Source organism: Lithobates pipiens, unplaced genomic scaffold, assembly GCF_037356315.1.
Source record: "Lithobates pipiens isolate NorthernLeopardFrog02 unplaced genomic scaffold, aLitPip1_a1.2 Scaffold_8, whole genome shotgun sequence".
Lineage (NCBI taxonomy): Eukaryota > Metazoa > Chordata > Amphibia > Anura > Ranidae > Lithobates > Lithobates pipiens.
Genome location: NW_027507903.1, coordinates 352,837,509 through 352,857,891, shown reverse-complemented (window position 1 = coordinate 352,857,891; position 20,383 = coordinate 352,837,509). Strand labels below are relative to the sequence as shown.

The 20,383-nt window shown below is 42.9% G+C and overlaps 1 protein-coding gene across 1 annotated transcript in view; it reads right to left on the bottom strand.

Moving 5' to 3' along the window:
• Positions 1-217: 217 nt before the first annotated feature.
• MAT2B (methionine adenosyltransferase 2 non-catalytic beta subunit) overlaps positions 218-20,383 on the bottom strand; it is a 65,321-nt gene continuing 45,155 nt past the window's right edge. Inside the window, exons 3-7 of the mRNA XM_077473376.1 lie at positions 18,724-18,838; positions 17,425-17,577; positions 17,063-17,256; positions 14,945-15,061; positions 218-2,500 (exon numbers count right to left, since the gene is read on the bottom strand). Coding sequence (XP_077329502.1) covers positions 2,330-2,500; positions 14,945-15,061; positions 17,063-17,256; positions 17,425-17,577; positions 18,724-18,838 — 750 coding nt within the window. The 3' untranslated portion in view covers positions 218-2,329. The remainder of the gene's footprint in view (positions 2,501-14,944; positions 15,062-17,062; positions 17,257-17,424; positions 17,578-18,723; positions 18,839-20,383) is intronic.

Sequence of the window (20,383 nt, the reverse complement as noted above, 5' to 3'; positions counted from 1 at the left end):
TGCAATTTCACCGCACACTCCCAATTAGAATTCAGCCTGGATAGAACATGGTGATACAAACAACTATTCCTTCCGAACAGAAAATGGGGGTAAAGCTGCAAAAAGTTTCTTAAAATCCTTGCAATGAACATAGATTACCCAGCAGAATATTTGTGGGTGTAAATTACAATTAACAGTATACAGTCACAGACTTAAAGAAAGATGGAGAAATATGCTGTAAGGCTTCATAGATTTATTTTTTATTGGGAAAGATACCAAAGAACCATTTGCCTGAAACTCTTCAGAAACATGCATAAAAACCCAGTACATAACCAGAGCTAACCGCATAAGAAACAAATGACTAAGCACATCAGAGCAAGGGCCAGTAAAGATTTGGAAGGATAGAAACTTAGAGCTTTCAGTCCGATTAGAGGGCCAGTTGACACCCCAATATGCAGTTCGGGAAGGTGGACAAACTACCCTTGCGATCAAGCACTATAGATTTTTTTCTGTGGTCCAGTGCATTTTGCAGCTCATTAAAATAAATGGGCTGTCAAAATACACAGCACGGGAATGCTTGTGTTCCCGTACAATCCCAGTATAAACCAGCCCTAAAAGATAATTTATGAAATAGTCAAATCATTACTGCTTTATGCTACTCTGTGTGAAATGTAATATTTGGGGCCTCATTCAAATGCAGATTCAAAGACCTCAGTACTTTGAAAGTCACAGTCCTGGAAGAAGTATTCAGATTAATTGTACTGATTCCACATTGACTTTCATTATTTGCATGTTTGCTTGGGAGGTAAAGATCTCAATTAATGAAGCAAAAAGACTGCAAATACAGCATCTTGTAAAAGGAAGTTGGCAAAGGTAGAATATGGCATGTTGCAAATCACCTGACACAGGTTTGGGGAACAGAGAATAGTAGTATGGTAAGCAGCAGACTGGAGATTAAACAAAGATGTACTTGGGAGATGTGGGTCGGAGGGAGAGAGGAGAGGTGAATAGAGAAGCATACACAGAATATGGATGATGATCGTAATAGAAATTACAAATACTAGTAAGTGATTGAGGACTTGAGAAATGTGGTGGGGAATGGGATCCATGTATTAAATGAGAGGGTGCTGCTTGCAAGAGTTGAGGAGTGTACTGGAGAGTGCAAACAAAAAAAAAAAAAAATCACACTGAACAAGGTTCCAATAGGGAGCTGGCAGTTGTGGCACAGAAAGGATTGAGGGATTTTGGGGGATGAGGATTGTGTGAGGTGAGGAGTGCTTGCTATAACTAATAAAAAAATGTAAATACTTTGGCCCTAATCATAAACATACTGCAGGTGAAAAGTGTCAGTTCAAGTGATTCAATCAATAGGAAAATGTGAAATACAAAAATGTCAGGTGAAAATCTACCGTGCAATATTAACACAATGAAATGTAATAGGGCCCTATTTTTACGAAATATAATCTTGGTTTTTAAAGTCGTTTTAAGACATTTTAGATCAGTGCAGCTTTTGTATGTGTATACGCAGATCTTTGAGTGCTCATCAAGCCACAGGGCAAAGTGTTCATAGCTTGAAAAGCTTAGAAGCCAACAATATTGCAATCATTATTCTACATGGGCAACTGGCAGCAAATGAAGTCTGCAAGATATGGCCTGTTGCAATCTGTTCAGCAGTGGCTGTGATGTCTGTACACATCACCAGATGTACTCTAGTAGGGATTAAAGCAACCACTACCAGCATTACTGGACACAAATGCAGCATGACAGCACCTGTGTATGCATTCCCTTTATAGTGCAAAATCTAGCTCAAAATGGACCTGACAGAGTAACTTAAAAATCAACTTTTAATTAACAGTAAATGGATTATATAGCAGTCCTTTGAATTACTGTATGCATTTTATTTTTATGTAGATTAACACATGTGCTTAAGCGCTGCCAAAAGCTGAACTTTGGATGCTGAATCTAAGCACCTTTCTGCCAATAATACAAAAATAAGTGACACTATTCCAATTGGCAGCAGACTACAACTCTCAACTGGCACAAATTGATTTCACTTCCATGCTACTCAAAGCCTAAAACTTAAACTGACAATTAGAAAAAAGTCATTTGAACAAACTTTAAGCTGACCTGTGATTTAACCAATTTCTTTTATGGTCTTTGTATGGCAAAAAAAAAAAAAAAACAACATCTTTCAAAACGCCTAGCATTCTGTCACTGACAACTTTGTTCAGATTGTATATATATATTTTTTTAACACCGATACAAAACTAAATTTCTTTTAATAAAAGAGCAAAAACAAACAAACAAACATAGAAATCAGTTGGACATACAGAAAAAACAAAACAAAAAACTAATGGAAGACAGTTTGCCGCGTTTTTTTCTCCACTAAAAATGGCCACAATGATTCTCTAATGCCAACTCTAAATGGTGTCCTCTGTCCAATGCCAAGTCCCTCCAGCTTGGAGCAATCAAGCTGTGGGTTCCATGGTCGAGCAGTTGGGCCTATGGGTTCATCTGTGATCTGAAAAAAAAGTAAAAAACAAACATTCAGCACCACTGATATGGACAACAAAATACAGGTGTCAAATAGAAAATTCTATATGCTGACCCAGTCACAGTTTTTTGTCCTTCCCCCAACATCGGGATTTCCCACTCTACAGTTGAAACCAAGTCTATCATGAGTTTAGACTGTCTTCCCCTTTAACTAATTACATTTGGTACATTTTTCCTGTCAGAACGGTTCTGTGTCCTCTTATTTGTGTCACTACTGTTCAGTGTTTGTAGTCATTTAAAAGCTCCACCCTCTCCAGAAAATCTTTAGGAAAATATGTAGACTGCCACTGATGAGCTCTCCCGAAAATGCTAACTGCCTGACCATCATGCTGGCCCTCATTCTTCAATATGTTGAGTAGTAGGTCTTAAACATTTATGCAGATGAGAACATTTGGCTTTGTAAGCACACTTATTCCAAGTTAGCAGCTCAGTATATACAGCCAGTGGGGTTTATTTAATAAAGCTGGGGAGTGCAAAATCAGACTCTCTTCTGCATAGAATTCAATAGTCTTCGAACGTCAGCTTGTTCAGTTAAGCTTTGGCAATAAACCCTGGAAGTTGATTGGTTTCTATGCAGAAGTAAGCCTGGTTTTGCACTCTCCAGCTTTAGTAAATAAACCCCAGGGTGTCAAGACAAAATGTGAAGCAACTAAGCATTTCCAGCCTCAGTCTCTTCCTTTGTTAGGGTGTACAAGACAGAAGGCCTAGGCCTAAGGCTCCATTGTACACTAGCAGCTCCTAAACTTGAGTTTAGGAGCTTTTGGCGCTTTTTGCTGAGGTTAGAGGAGATTCGAGGAGGTTCAACCTCCCCTAACCTCCCTCTCCTGAACGTGGAAGAATCACATGCAGGATAGGAACATTTTGACCAAGTCTACATGAAGCCTAATCTGACCTGTTTTGGCTTAGGCTTCTGGTCTGCTTTGTATTGCCTCTGACTTATGTTGCTTTCTGCTTAATTTGACTCCCAATTACAAATCCACATGTTCATGCCCATGTACGGCTCCCAAATACAAATTAATTTGCTTAACCACTTCCGGACCGGCTCACGCCGATATACGTCGGCACTTTGAAGAAGGATATCGTTATGGCAGTAGCTAGCTACCATAACCCCCCGGTTATCCTCTTCAGTGAGCGGTCCGGTTTCATAAAAAAGTGGTCTCTGTGGCATATTAGCCGCCAGATCACCTTTATCTGCTGCGAGAGGGCACCCCTCCCGACGCGTCCAGCCCCCTAAGCCGCTTACCGCATCGGTGGAGGTGATCCTTCTTCCTGCTTGACATGGAGTTGATGAGGGGAAGATGACCCCCACCCTGCTCCATACCATTGCAGGGCGGAAGAGGAATCAAAACGTCACTTCTGCCTCATACCCTAACCACTACCAAAACCATCCCCCTTCAGTGGGATGCTGAACTACACCACCATCCATGTACAGGTATGCCTCCTGCTCGAACTTTGCTTTGGTAACAAGAGACAATTCCTACCTCTCCAAGCAATAGAGACACCAGCAAATTTAGCCCTTTGGAGAAACAAACCAACATACAAACTCGCAAGGAACCTAAAGGACCCCACACTTTAAATGAACTCACCAGCCAACCCTGGAACAGTCGGGCCGGGTTCTGTTCAACCGCCTGGCCTCCCAAAGACTTAAATATGCCCTTATCGTACTTATGACCAGAAGACGATTTCTGGATGAAAATACGAGATAAGCTCTCCTTAGCTCTGATGCATTTCCGCCACACTACAACCAATATATCTTGGTACCCCCCCAACAGCCTTCTCCCCTGGTCACCTCTACCCTTCCCTCACCCCTTTCCCACTCTAACCCTCCCCCCCCCCCCCTTCATTCCCAGGTCTTCCATCCAATTCTCAAGGAAATGTAACATAGCTACAGCACGTAAGCAGGATAAGGGAATACTTAGGCAGGTTACCACTTGCTACCTATGCTTGGGAAGGAGGGCCATTCCGTGTGGAGAGTACCCATACCTATATACACTCCCTTAACATATAATTTGTCCATCCTGGTGGGCTCCACATGCAACGGACCTCTAAAAAGGATGACAAACTGCTAGTAGGATCACTCATGAGGCAACAAAACTTGAGGTCCTTTGAAGCATTACCTGCCCGTAGATTAATATTGACTGTCTGTCTAAGCTACAGAGGAGCACATCTTCACCCACAATAGGGCCACTACTGATGAGAGCTCGCAAGCAGCTGGGGGTGGGCCTAACCCCCGATACGTTGCACCCTAGCCGAACTCAAGGGCCTACACCCGAGTTTCCCAGTCACCCTCCCCAGAATATACAACCCTTGGTTGGCACATACGTGTCATATTACAAGAACGCACTCCCGTATTCGCTCCACGCACCTTCCTAAAACCGTAAGGCAATGCACCAATCCTACCAACCCTTGAGAAAGTTCTCTACTGCAGTTAGTATGTCTAGCCAAGTTCCATTTAATGGTTATGTTACATGGTTTGTTAGTTGCCTAGTATCTATATACATTTATGATAGCTAGCTCTCCAAATTCTGTCATCACAGAGCAATATTTTCTAGGTGGTGTAAAATATGGAATAAGCATATTGCCTGTATTGTTTTTGGTGTCTAATATACTAATACTGTTGATATTCCATTGTGTCCCCACAATGACCAGAGATCCATAACAGATTGCGCCTAACATTTCCCCTCTTTACCGTATAGTAGGCTCCAGCTCGACACTCGAAAACAACCACAGAGGACTCCTATTGGACTGGACGCCCCACAAACCCACGTCGGATTACCTTCCACTCCCTCACACAACGGGAGAGTGAAATCTACCATTGACCTACACTGGACTTCACAACTCATACTAGCGTAAGGTAGCCTAGCTACACATAAATCCGGTTACTACACCGCTTTCCATTCCAACAACCCTCATCCTACTGACCCCTCTCCCTGTCATTCAACCTTTCCCCCTCCCTTCCACCCACACACTCATCTTCCCTCCTTGACCCTCGCCCTCTACCACAGCACTTATCACCGAAAAGACAGGGGATTCCTCTGGGAACCACAACTTCCCTTAGGCTATACAATTTCACACCCGCTACGGTCCCAAAAGACCAAACTAACACACTGAATCCAATAAGTCCATAAAAAAAAAAAAACACAACTTGAGAAACACGGCCTTCCCAAACCTCAAGCCGTCACTTTAAGGCCGTGTACACATGATCGGACTATCCGGTGGACCAGAATCCGCCAGACAGACAATCCGCCAGTGTGTGGGCTCCAGCTGACTTTTTCTTTCTAAAAGTCCGGCGGACTTAGAAGTTTTGACTCAAAATTGTCCACTGGACTCGGCAGTCCAGCGAATAATTTGCCCGTCTGTGTGCTAGCCCACTGGACTTTTGAAATGAACAGACTTGCCCCCATGGAGAAAAGTCCATTCATTTTGAAAGTTAGTCCCGGCTACCTGGATCCACGAAGGAAGTGAATGTCGCCGACTCCATCGGCGAGATTGACACCTCGCTAATCTCGTCACCTGGCATGGATTTAAAGGGGAAGCCCTACGCTGAAAATACAGAGTGGGGGTCCCCCCAAAGTCCAAAGCAGACCCTTATCTGTGCCCCCCCCGAGCCATACCAGGCCGCGTGCCCTCCCAATGTGAATGAGTATGGGGTACGATGTACTCCTACCCATTCACCTGGTGAAAAAAAAGTGTAAATAAAAAAAACACAACACCAACTTTTTAAAAGCGGTGGTCTTCTCGCCAGACTCCTCAGCTATCTTCTGCATTGTCGCCATCCGGGGGAAGAAGAAGAAGAAGAAAGAAGAAGAAGAACCGAAGAGCGAGACAAGACCCCAAAGTCGGTAGAAGACCCTCAGATGGTGATGAAGAAAGCCGGGCTCCTCCGATAGTAAAATAGTAGAAGATAGCGGAGAAGACACCCCCAAGGCGGAAGAAGAGAAGAGAAGACCACCGGAGCAGTCTAAAATTTTAAAAACCCTGCACCCAAACGAGAGACTACACGTTCTTTTCAACGCCTCATAACAAGTACTTCGCTTTTTGAAATCTGCTACAATAGAAAATTTCATCTTATCAGATTACCACCCGATCACGTTCCTCCTCTCATTCCCAGAAAGAAGCTGGATCACAAAAACATGGCGTCTAGACTCCTCACTTCTGAAAGTGAAGTCAACTAAATACGCACTAGCCTGAATAACTACTTCCAGGAGAATGATAGCCCTGAAATAACACCCCTAACACTGTGGGCAAGCACACAAGTGCGTTATCAGAGGGAAATTTTTAGAACTTACAGCCACCAGGAAAAAGAGCACATCAGACAATAATGCTAGAATTAACCAACAAAAAAAAGGAGATTGGAATTAGCCCATAAACAATCACAAGCTCAAGAAACTCACCAGGAACTCACACAAACTAGAAAGCAACTCCTAGAAATACTTGATCGTAAAACTTGTAAATTCATACTAAACCAAAAACTTTTCTACCAACAGGGGGAACAAGTGTGGGAGATTGCTAGCCACAGCTATTCATTCAAACTAAAAGAGCAAACGGCAACATCCACACCATAAAAGATTCCCTAGGCAAATCGCACACGTCGTCAGATGACATAGCGGCTCAGTTCGAGCAATATTACAAGGGACTATATAACCTACCTGGCCAACCCGAAGCTACCACAGGCTACAAACCAAGAGAAACCCTCATCACAAATTTCCTTAATAAATACAGTCCCAAAACCATATCCAGAGAAGATGCTTAAGATTTAGATAACCCCATCACCGAAGACGAGCTTAAAAGGGCAATAGCCCCGGCCCAGATGGCCTTTCGGCACCTTATTTTGAAACATTTATAGATACTCTTGCAGTTCCGTTCCTAAGGGCATTCAACTCCCTTGCTACAATGCCTACACCTTTTCACAGATTATTAGAAGTGCACATTACGGTCTTACTAAAGGGTGGGAAGGACGCTACATCAGTTGCCAGTTACAGACCAATATCACTACCCAATGTTGATTTGAAATTATTTGCCAAAATATTAAGAAACCGCCTCCTACCTCTTCCACCCTCAATATTTGGGAGAAGCCAGGGACATCACCATTAAAGCAATAAACCTGTACTATTGGCTATCCACGCAAAAAAACAAAAAGAGCTTCTTTCTGTCCCTGGACGCGGAGAAGGCTTTTGACAGGTTGGCCTGGGGCTACTTGGGGGCGGCCTTATGCCACCTAGGACTGCAAAACAAAAACGTACAACTTCATCACGTCCCTGTACTCTATACCAACTTCCAAAGTTAGAGTCAATGGCCATCTGTCAGATGCCCTCTCCATCTAGAACGGAACAAGACAGGGGTGCCCATTATCCCAAATCCTTTTTCTCCTAACCTTAGAACCACTCCTACAATGCTTACGATCAAATAATAACATAAAAAGTATTCCCATAGCAGGACATACCTACAAATTCGTGGATTTTTCCAATGATCTACTGCTATTTTAAGTGACCCATTGACCTCAATTCCCAATCTGCTAAAATATTTTGATTTGTTCTGACACATATACAATCTAAAGATTCATTTCTCAAAATCCTATGCCCTTAACATATCCCTCCCAAAAGACCTAGTCACCCATTGCCAAAACAATTTACTATTTGTATGGAAGCAAGATGCTATAACTTATTTGGGAATCTAATTACCCACATATTTACCAGACCTCTTCATAAAAAGCTACCTACCACTGTCTCGCACCATCTCAGAGGACCTGCGCAAATGGGACAAACCCCATTTTTCGGGGTTTGGCCGCGCAGCTATTCTGAAGATGAATATTCTCCCCCGTATTCTCTGCTTACTGCAAACCATTCCCATTAAGCTTCCATCCTCTTTTTTCCAGACTATCAAGCGGCTATTTTTCCAAAGGAACTGTAGGAATAAACGCCCAAGGATAAGCTTCGTCCAACTCTCGAAACCCCAAAACAAGGGGGGGGGAAATTGGTCTTCCAGACCTCCAAAATTACTCCCGAGCATGTCACTTGGGAAGAATCATAGATTGGTCAATACATGAGGAATCTATAAAGACTGGGAGAAGCTGGAAGACTCCTTCTCACAACTGCTAATTAAAACTACCCCCTGGATCCTCCCTCGTCACATCCCTAGAGCCCTAAAAGACCACCCTCTTATAGATGCTACCTTGTGCAGCTCCAGAGAGGTGTGAAAGAAATTCCACCTTTCTTCACACCCATGCGACTCAATCCGGCCTTCATGCCTGGAATCTCTTACCACGTCCTAGAGACTACACGGCCACACAAGGACATACAAGCTCATCACTTCTTCCAAGATGGTAACTTCGCGACAGGACTCCATTTGAGAGTCTCTGTTCCCAACCCTCACCACAACAAAACCTGGTCTCGAACATTCACTCCATGCTCTTTACACCGATTTCCCCAAAAGAAGTGAAAGCTTGTCAGGCTTGGGAAAGGGAATTACAAATGGATTTTTCTGAGGAAAACTGGGAAAGAATTCTCACAATTGCACACAAAGGCTCCCTCAATGTTACTACACAAGAGAATAACTATAAAACCATATCTCGGTGGTATCAAACACCTGAACTACTAAACAAATTCAACACAGACATTTCAGACAAATGCTGGAGGTCTTCTAGCGACACAGGGACATTCCTGCACATTTGGTGGTCCTGCCCAATACTCTGGGCACAGGTTCACGATATCACCTCTCAAGTGATCAATTGTCCTATAGAGTATACCCCAGCTCGGCTTATTCTCCATCACTCTTCCACTCCAGCCCACTCATAGAAAATCTCTGGGAATACATATGCTCAACGCAGCCAAACTATGCATCCCAGCACACTGGGGTTCTCCAAACACACCATCTATACCTGAGTGGCTGACTAGAGTGGGGAGAATAGCCAAGATGGAGGAATTAATCCATGTCACACGTGACTCCCCCCATAAATGTGCCCAGACCTGGGCGGGATGGACTCATTTTCGCTCCACGGTGAGATACAAATCCATCATAAGGATAGACCACCCTGATTCCCCAAACGGCTGAAAGAGAAATCCCGGTAAATCTCCATACAGTAAAGCGCTGTACCAAAGAAACAGAGGCTTTCCCATTTCCATCTCGAGGTCAACCCCAGGAGGAGCTAGTCCTAGATGGGACCGCCTTCGCGCAGCTCTGTTTGCCCCTAAAGTGTGGTGGAGTCCGGAGAGGTGACCCCCTCAGACCCTCTCCTTCCCAACCCCCTCTCTTCTCCGCCCCCCTCGATCCCCCAATGGCCCACTCCCCTTTTCACCATACTACCGCCCAAACGCAGACGATCCATGTACTTGTCCATAAGATTACCTTAGCCTAGGTCAGTGATGGCGAACCTTGGCACCCCAGATGTTTTTGAACTACATTTCCCATGATGCTCTTGCACTCTGCAGTGTAGTTGAGCATCATGGGAAATGTAGTTCCAAAACATCTGGGGTGCCAAGGTTCGCCATCACTGGCCTAGGTGAACGTCCGCGCTCCTTACTCCCTACACTAGACAAATCAGAAGAGAAGAGAATGCCCCCCGCTGTTTTTTTTCTCCCCAAAGACCATACGCTATAATACCCGCCCAGGGACAGACGGGTTGACATACACATATAAGCCTACCGCTTAGATGTAACAGGTCCCATACTCCAGGAGTTATGCTTAAAACAGCTACCTTTCTGTGCCTGGCATTGGATCTCAGAACAGGGTGGACTTTCTCAACGTTTGTAAAAAACTTTTCTAACCGTCAAAGTTTTTGAGAGTAAGAATGTAGTATAATTGTATTTGTTTCTGTTATTCAAACACAAACTGTTTGCATGAAAACCATGTACCGCTACCCTTTTTTTTTTTTTTTTGAAAAGAGAAACCCTTACTTCTCTTTTAAAAATGACTTGCAGCTTTGCATACGTTTTTCAAAAATGCACAATTATGAATTTACAAATATTTATAATTTATGATATAGATACAAATATCTGAAACAGTTTTATGTAGTAAGAGCTTGGGAGATTATGCTGGTTTTTGTTTTTAACCCTGTTCTGTTAAACATGTTCTAATATACTATGGAATGTACAAAATCAATAGCAATTCATTCTAGATTCCCATACCTGGACCTGGGATGTTGTGTTCCAGCTAGCACCCAGTGATACAGGTATGGGTGGTCAAGCTCCATCATGCCTCCACCCCTGGCCCACCGGCCTCTATCACTGGGGTCTCATATGACCATAATTTACCCTAGTGGGTTGTCTTTCCCAGGATCCCCTTATTTATTTTATGAACATATGACTGACTAGATTTGGATCGTTGCACTTGGTAGCTCCCCCGAGTTGCCACGGGGGACAAATTTTTAGGCGAGTGGTTTATGATCGATGTCCGCTGAAGCATGGATAACCTCCTGATGATGCGGTTTATGTCCGCGAAACTAGTCGAGGAATACTATATCTGTGATCAACTGCTTCATTGTGAACACCTCTTGGTGACATATTGTGTATAGCTATGATGTTTTATCTGTAAATGATCAATTTTTTTTTGGCATTAATAAAATCCTTTGTAATTTTTATATATTCAATTGTTATATTTTTACTGTACCGTGATAGTCCAACTGCCCCCCTTTTTCATGGTAGCCTGGTTGGGGATCAGGCTCCCAATTTCTATATTATTGATTTTGGATGATGGTACAAGCTCTACCCATTCTTGCTTTTGTATTACTCTATAAGAGGCCACATTTAATTTTCTAGATTCCCATATCTGAAAGCAGAAGGATGTGGAGTGGGTACCTGGTTTTGAAAAGGTGCCTGCTCCCATTTCTAATTTAATCACCATGGCACATCTACTGGAGGTTCTCCTCCAACCCTCCCCCCCAGCCTGCAACCCTCTGAGACACTTTACAGGCCCCAAAAGGCTGCAGGACCATTTACAAAGTGCAGTGCAGCTTGAGCACATACACAGTGGGCAACCAGCTGTGAAGCCACAGAGAATCAAAGCCAGCTGCCCACAGTAAAACATGCCAGTGCCACTGTATCTGTTAACTTTTAATAAACAGCCACTCCTGTCCCACAATCGAGCGGTAGGCTCACCCCAGCCGATCGGACTTTGCATCTTCTCTTTGGCGCTGGCCTCTTAAGTGTGGGCACCCAGCCTTGACAGCTTGTGGCTTCACAGCCAGGAGCCCACTACGCATACCACGCTGCACATTGTGAATGGTCCCGTAGTTTTCTGTCACGTAATAAATATGAACAAGATGCTGCCACACATCTAAATATATTGGCACTTTTGTTAAGTGTTCATTACAAAAAAACCTTAATGTAAAAGAATGAAAGCATTTAAAAAACTGCATGTGTTGCTCACAACCAACCAACTGCCAACAGATCAGGCAGAAAATGAAAGCGGTAGTAAACCCGCATTTTTTTTTTTTTTTTTTTAAAAACCTGCAAAGCAAAAGGCATAATGAGCTAGTATGCACCGCATACTAGCTCATTATGAAATACTTACCTTAGAACGAGGCCCCGACATCTCGCCCGATCCACGGCGAGGAAGCCGACATGCTCCCTCGGCGTCTCTTCCGGGTATCGCGGCTCCGGCGCTGTGAGTGGCCGGAGCCGCGATATCGTCACTCCCGCGCATGCGCGCGGGAGATTTAAATCCGGCCGGACGAGCGCTGCCGGATTTTCGCGGAGAGAACCCCCTTGTGCGCATGCGCCGCTGCAGTCAGCGGCGCATACCGAGGGGAATATCTCCTAAACCGTACAGGTTTAGGAGATATTTTTTTTACCTACAGGTAAGCCTTATTATAGGCTTTCCTGTAGGTAAAAGTTAAAAAAGTGGGTTTACTTCCACTTTAAAGATTGTTTCATTTAGAAACCAATCTTTACTTGACCTTTCATATGGTTTTTATAACTACTGCTGTTGCCATCTACTAGGTTCTTGATATTTGCTGCTAAAATGATGTTCAGGATGGCAGAGCTATGTATATATGTGTTAATAAAACATGACGATCTCCATCTTAGAAAATCTGAAAATGTTTGAGCTCCAAAAGAGTCCATCTTAATATTGCTGTGAGGAATGTGCAGAGATATTTATATACAAGTTCATTTGCTTCCATTCTGGCATAACAGTGATGTGACCTTAGTAAAAGGTTGATATGTCGACATGAATCTATTCATTTTTTTTATCCTCGCTTGCCTAAGCTCTGTTCCTGGGAGAACTATGCCAACAGCAAATCGTGAGAAGACTTGTACAGTCTTTTTTGAGATTCCGGCAGTAATAAAAGACCTGAAGGCAAATTTCACATTTGTTACACATACAGTAGCCACTGAATTAGGTACATAAACAAAGCACCTTGATATTAAAAAGGAGCTGTTAAAAAAAGAGAAGAATGTTTTTGTTTTTCCCCCCCTTTTATACTTACCCAGGTGGATGCAGCATGGGACCGGGGCTGCATCTGTCCCCCAGCGTCTCTACACTGAGAACCGAGCCATTGAACATCGCTGATGGCTTTTTTCTCACAGATTCCTGAGAGGAGAGCTGCTGACTGTCAATCAGCAGCTCTCCTCTCTGCGCCTTCACGCTCATTGGGTGGGAAGTGGCCATCTCAGTCTCTCACCGGCTCGTTTGGAGGCCGAGATAGGCATCAGTTCAGACATTTGGCGGATCCAGGCTTTATTGTCGTAATGATGCAGTACCTGGACTGATCTTGGTGGCATCAGCCGAGAGCAGACTTCAGACCGCTCTCTGCTGAAAACGAGTTACAACAAATTGTACTCCTGTGGCCCAGATGAAAAGCCCAGCCAAACGAGCTCAGGCTGGACTTCAACACTTTCCACATGCTTAAATGTTCAGTTTCAGTTTATGGCCAGGTGTCTGTTTTGCTTGGCAGTAAGATGTGCCGTTTCCCTGCATTGCACCTTTTTAATTTATTTTATTGAGTTTGCATGCTGTTACATTCCAGTCAAGTCTCCACACTGCAGCTGTACTTTATTAATCTGTGCTGCCATCTGATGTGCTGTGGAAAAATGCAGCACGTCTGCACATCACCGCAGTGTGATTGAGCGAGTGAAATTAATCGTCATTAACTTCATATATTGTGTGAACGAGTCCTTAGAGTAACTCCATAACACTGTTAGGGGTCATGTTAGGTTGTGTTATGTGAATGGACAGGCAAGCCACCTCAGAGAACCAGCAGCAAGCTTGGTCATTGCACAGCCATGTGTTACTGCATGGAAGCATTGCAGTGTGGGTGCTTCAGGGTGCAATTCACTATGAATGCCAGAATACTGCATGTTAAAATAACATATGTTGCTGAGAACAGGTGTGAATCCGCCCTTCAGTACAAATGGCCACTACCCCCACCTATAACTGGCCTTTGCAGCAAGGAGCACATGGAAAGGTGATGCATTCCAAACACAACCAAATTCCCAGCTCAACTTACAGCCTGTAACCAACCAAAATATCTAGGCTAACAGTATGCATTAAAAAAAAACAGGGGCTTTGTTTGCACAGATTTTGCAAATACATGCATTAGCTGCAGAGCCACTTCATGGCACCCCAGTATTATCTGCAATTATTATCTCAATTTTTGAGCGCCTCCATTAGTAGAAACACATGCATGATCACTGATAAGAGGGCAGCTGAGCATGGAGGGAGCCCACCACTCAAAAAGGCACTGGGATGCACTGGACACCCAGCACATAGCACAATGGCAGCAAAGGTGTCCAATGCGCCCCTCACCCTTAATGTTGAAAAGTTCAGTTTTTTGACCATGTTCTCTGCAACTTTGGCTGATGAATAATTTTTGCGACCTGCATCAGGTCTGAGAAACAGCCAACTGTGTTTTGCATGCACTACAGTCTCTAGATGTGATAGGCAATGGCACATACCGCTAGAAAAAAAAAAAAAAAAGCGCACACATTAAGAGCTATGGTTGAAAACACTTTAATGGGTTAGATTTTTTTGGAAAAATGAATGAACTAGTTTAGAAGTGTTGAGTACAAGCAGGTCTTTGAATGCACGAAAACATTTGAGTCTAAAAGGAAGATGGGCTACAACAGAATAACGCCAGGCTAGGATCACATTTGTCAGACAAGAACAGCAAAGTAAAACTTGGCATACAAAATCACCAAACCAAGATGCTAAAGATCAGAAAAAATTGCCTTTTCTGATGAATCACCAAGTCTCCCACTGCAAAATACAGACACAGTCTTGTTTCAATATTAATCTTTGTTTCAACTCTTCAGACTTGTGAAGTGGTGCTGCAGCAGTGTGGACACATTCCAATACCACCTTGGCATCATTTGGAGTACCACCGCATACATATACATTACTATCCATTTATACATACTATGTAGATAGGTGTATCTTATGATTAGGTGCCAATTAAAAGTATATGAAATTGACTTACTGGTCTCAGATGACTGCTGGGGAGATTGAAAGCATCGGCCATAGCACAAGCCATTTCATACTTTGTCATTTGTTCATTCCCTGACCATTGATAAATTCCCTTTATCAGAGAAGGTTCCTGGAAAAATAATAACAGGAAGTAGCACACATTTACATTTTCAAAGAAAAGCATTAAATATGTACAAAAGTTCACAAACAAGAGTAAAATAAAGAGAGGGGCTACAACAACAAGTAGGGGCCCCTAATAGCGTTGTAATGACATAGATCCACAAGAACTACAGAGCAAAAACTTGCTCTAGATCAATAGAGCTCACAGCGGTATATGTAGAACATTTTCTTCATTTCTGATGTATTATTATAGCAGCAAGTGGGCAAAAGAAAGATGGGTAAGTAAAGCTGAGAAGGTAGCAGTTAACCTGCTGCTTTGCCCTACATAAGCAAAAGCACAGATCCACTTTAAAAAAATGTTCTTTCCCAAATCCTGGCTAGCTGCTGATTGTTTACAAGGTTATCAGTGTAATGAAGGACAACTTTCACTACAAGGACACAAAAAAAACACACCCCACACTAACCACAAACGTGCGTTTCCTTGCAGGTTTAAATGCATATTTTCATTTGATAAGTCTTTACTGGTAAGAAACAGGGAAAGTTAGAAGGAATCCATTTCCAGTCATTTTTTTTATAGCACTATTTTCATCAGGTACGCAGATATGTAACCCAAATAATCAACACACAAGAATATAACATCAGTCTGATTTTTACATAAAAAAAAAAAAAAAAAAAAAAAAAAACAGCTTGCCTAGAATTTTAAACCCTACTCTTCTCCAAGAGGACTGCTAGGTCTAATATGAAGCCCCAGTGACTCCAGAGATGGGATTTAGCATCAGTGAAGAAACATTAGTGTAACAAACTCTTCCATAACAATACAATATATACGTGCAGTGAATTGCTTTCTAAAAGAGCAGATTGCCATTTCTTTCCAACTTAATAAAAAGCAGAAGTGGGGCTAAAGCTCTTTTGGCCATACTTTTCCTGTGGGTCACAGGAGTGAACCTAGTTCTGCACTCCTGTGAACCATACTTTAGCCTGCTGACGTCACTCAGCTGGTCCAGGCGCTGGAGAGATGCCGACTAATGTCCAGATCCACCAAGTTTCCTGAGCGGAAGCTGCCTCAGCCTCTCAGCACGTCGCTAAGAGCCTGAGCCAGAGCACAGAGCCAGTGAGTGACAGTCACCGGCTCTCTGAAGACCAATAACTGAGCAATCAGAGGTGTTTGATTGCTCGATTCTCAGTCTTTGAGGCAGCAGGGGACCGATGATGCCTCCACCTAGGCGAGTATGGCTGTTTTTTTTATTTTTTTATTCCTGCACTTCTCTTAGCAGTGGTATTCTTAATTTGCAAGGTGTTATTGGCCCTTTTTTGGAGCAAATAACCATTCGGAATTCCTACACTCAAACTGCAGCAAGTAAAACAAACCAGTGACATACTAATAACTGCAGCTGTTCTAAAATCGGAAGACTCAGTCAATTTAACTGAACTGAAGTTATTCATTACATCCACAGCATACATATGAACCTCAGAGAGTTGTGCAGTGTAACTTGCAGCAACCACTTCTACATTTCCTAGATGGGTTTAAAACTGATAACTGGATTTGAGAAACATCTTATGTGAAAAGGAAGGCGTTATAACATTAAAAGCAGGGCAGTTTTAGGATTACCAGACTACAGTCAACATTGGTGGAAGGACTGTTACAGCACAGGAATGCCTGGATGAAAAACTGAAGACACTAATAGCCCTAAAACCTATGCAACCCAAGGCTTCATGTTCATTTACGTTCATAAAAGAGTAAAGTTGGAGATTATGTATAAAAAGACAAAAACTAAGATCTTGCCTGGAGTTCCACTTAAAAGGAAGTTTTGACTGACAAGTCATGTGACCAGGCTGTCCTTGCAGCACCCTGGTTCCCCATTAATTTAAATGAATGGGGTTTAGCTCACTTCTGATTCCTGCAACTGAAGAACTAAATAAATGTGCAACACAAAAAGACCCACATAGTTGTTTTATAAATGTGCCCGAGTGTATTTGTAATTGAGCAAAGACACTCAATATCAATTCTTACCTGCAATTTTTTCTCAGCTATTTGGAAGCAGACACTGGCTACGTCCTTGACATAGGTGGGAAATCTCTGTTGCCAGTGGTCCATATTAGCAGATTTGTTGCTAAACTGTACCTTGTCAAACATAATTGTAACTGCGCTTTCCTCTAATTTCTCCACATCCCCATATAACACAGGAACTCTGAGCACAGCAGCATCTATTGGACAAGGCAAGGAAAAAAACGATCAACCACTTTAAAAGACTTCCAGGAAACATAAGTATGCAATAACTATACATTATAGGTATTGTACAGTAATTCATGACATTACAGATAAAAATACTATGCTGCAAAAATAATTTTAAATGAAGACTGACTGGTACTTACCATCGCTGTTCTGCAGGATTACTCGCTCTCCTTCTAGTTTGGTTTTACCATACAGGTTCAGGGGATTTGGCACAGAATCCTCTCTGTAAGGGGGATTTGATCCGTCAAAGACATAGTCTGAACTAATGTAGATCAGGAATGCTCCAGATGCAGCTTTGGAACAGAAATAGACATAAAACATTACATTTATGTAAATTAATTTTAGTGGTTGTCTTAATGCAGATAAAACAGCTTCTGTGTGCAGCATCCCCCCTTAACCCCCCCTAATATTTACCTGTGTCCCATCTCGATCCAACAATGTAGTAGGAATGTTTTGGCTGACGGAGTCTCCCCCCATTGGCTGAGACAGCAGCACTGTGCCATAGGCTACAGCTGCTGTCAAAGTCAGTCAGCTAATGAGAAGAGACAGGGGGTGGGGCAAGGCCGCGGCTCCGTGCCCAAATGAATACATATAGCTGTGACTCTGTTTGGGTGCCCCCACAGAAAGCTGCTTGCTGTGGGGGCACTCAACAGGAAGGAGTGGCCAGGAGTGCCCAAAAGGGACCTGAGAAGAGGAGGATCGGGGCTGCTCTGTGCAAATCCACTGCACAGAGCAGGCAAGTATAACACGTTTGTTATTTTTACCTAAAAAAAACCCAGAGGCTTTAAAATTACTTGTAAAGCCTCTTGGTCAGACTGATGCTGCATCTGTCACCCACCATCTCTGCTCTGAGAACCAAGCAATGGAACACCACCAATGGCTCGGTTCTCACAGATCCCCCCAGAGCAAAGCTTCTGCCGGTCAGTCAGCGCCTCTTTTCTCTGCTTTCCACGCTCATTGGAGCGCTGAGCAGTGAAGGGGTGGAGCGGCTGTCTCAGCGGCTCGCTGGGATGCAGAGACTGACATCAGTCCAGGCAACTGGCAGATCCAGACTTTGGAAGTCGGGATGACGCAATGCCTCGACTGAGGGTAGTGACGTCAGTGGAGAGAAAAAACGAAAAGCACTCCTGTGACCCTTAGGAGAAGCCCAGCCTAAAAAGTTCAAGCTGGACTTCTCCTTTAAAGAGGAAAAAAAAAAAAAAATTAAATATAACATTTCATCTCAGGCCTTGTTAAAAAATAAAGGACTGTGGTGGCCACACAAAACCTTTCCTGTAAAAGTGTTACTCGGTCCTGCAGCTCCTATTTCTTTACCTCACTTTTGATGCTTAAATAAATGGGCAACCTTACCAACCAACAAGGAGGCACAAAAGGTTTGGAAACATTTGAACTGAGTAGGTTTGTTACATATTTAGACTAAGAATGACAAAGGTAAATACCTGCTACTTTGGCAAGATTTGCAGATGCCTCCACATTCAGCCTGGTGGCAGACTCAGGTTGATTCTCCACAATATCTGGTCTTCTTTCTGCTGCACAATGAACAATCACATGTGGCTGTAAATAAATACATGTACAAGAATATATTAGAGACTAGATTTCCACACATAGGTTATAGTAAATTCAAGAGTAACACATTTCAAAGAACTAAGGCATCTTCAATTATGTATAATTCATAATAGATATGCCACTGGCAAGCCTGTGCAAACATCATTAGCACAGTTTCCTATATAGTATCCACTGGAAGTGCATGCGATAACATAGGTGAGAAACTGCAACAGGACTGAGCGCTGTCACTCTAACAAGTCAGGAAGTACCTGAACAATGACCTTCAAAACAGGATCACCTGTTACTATTCCAATAAAAGCTACATAGTTGGTAAGGTCGAATAAAGACACCAACTGTGGAAGGGAGTCTCTTCCACAGGGAGAATACATTTATTGGTCCTAATTGTTCCTCATAATGGAGGTCCTCCAACCCTCTTATTTGCTGTGTTGCCCTTCTCTGGACTCTCTCCAGTTCTAGCACATCCCTTCTAAGTACTGGAGACCAGAACTGGACAGCATACTAAAGATGCGGCGAAACCAGAGTCCTACAGTGGTAGGGTTATAGTTTTATCTCTTGAGTAAATCCTTTCTAGTTTTGCATGCTATTGCTGAGCCTGTGCACTACTAGGACCCTCAGATCCTTTTTTAGCCTCGATTCCCCAAGAGGTTCTCCCCCTAGCGAGTAACTGGTATTCAAATTTTTAGCTCCAAAGTGATTTAAAAACAAATAAAGTTTGATACTAGAGGCCGGAGAATTCTCTACAGGCACGACCTCCCCTAAATATATTCAAAAAAGTACCAAGAAACTAAATTGGGAGTTTTGAGGTGCAAAAAAAAAAAAAAAATCAAATTGATATTACAACTTGCATAATTTAAATTTTAAACAAACATGGTTAAAGAGAGAATCAATGTTTAAAACTGGAGCATGCGGTCACAATACATGACAGTCATGCGGTCACAATACAAAAGTTTGTTGCCTCTACACATTTCACCACAAATCGTGGCTTCTTCTGGAGCTTTTGTAGGACCTTAATACAATGTCACACAAAAGTGATTAAGGTTCTTCCAAATGCTCCCCAGGGCCCACCAAGAGGCCCAATGAGGTGTCAGTGTGCCATCAAAAGGGGGGGGGGGGGAGAGATAATGACCCTACCTTCACACTCTGTTATAATAAGAAGTCAAGGAATTCACAGGTTGATAATTATATCACTCCCAACACATATACTTAAAGTAAGCTTCAAGGGGACCGTGCCATTGAAACAAATCCTGCAGGTACCATACAAGGCAATCAGCCACAACCATTGGTACCTGCAGGATTTTTAATCCAAGGTGAAAAGGTATACTGCCTTGGGATAGATTAATCAACATTGATCTTCCCTGGTTCAATGGTATCACATTGATACTAAGGAAAGAAATACGGTTATCTTCAATGGAAGTATTTAGATGGCACAGTCACCTTGAAGCTTACCATAAGTACATTTTGGGAGTGATATAATTATCAACATGTGAATTTCTGTTCAAAGAGGTTCCTGCCACTTGATGTCCTTCACAGAGG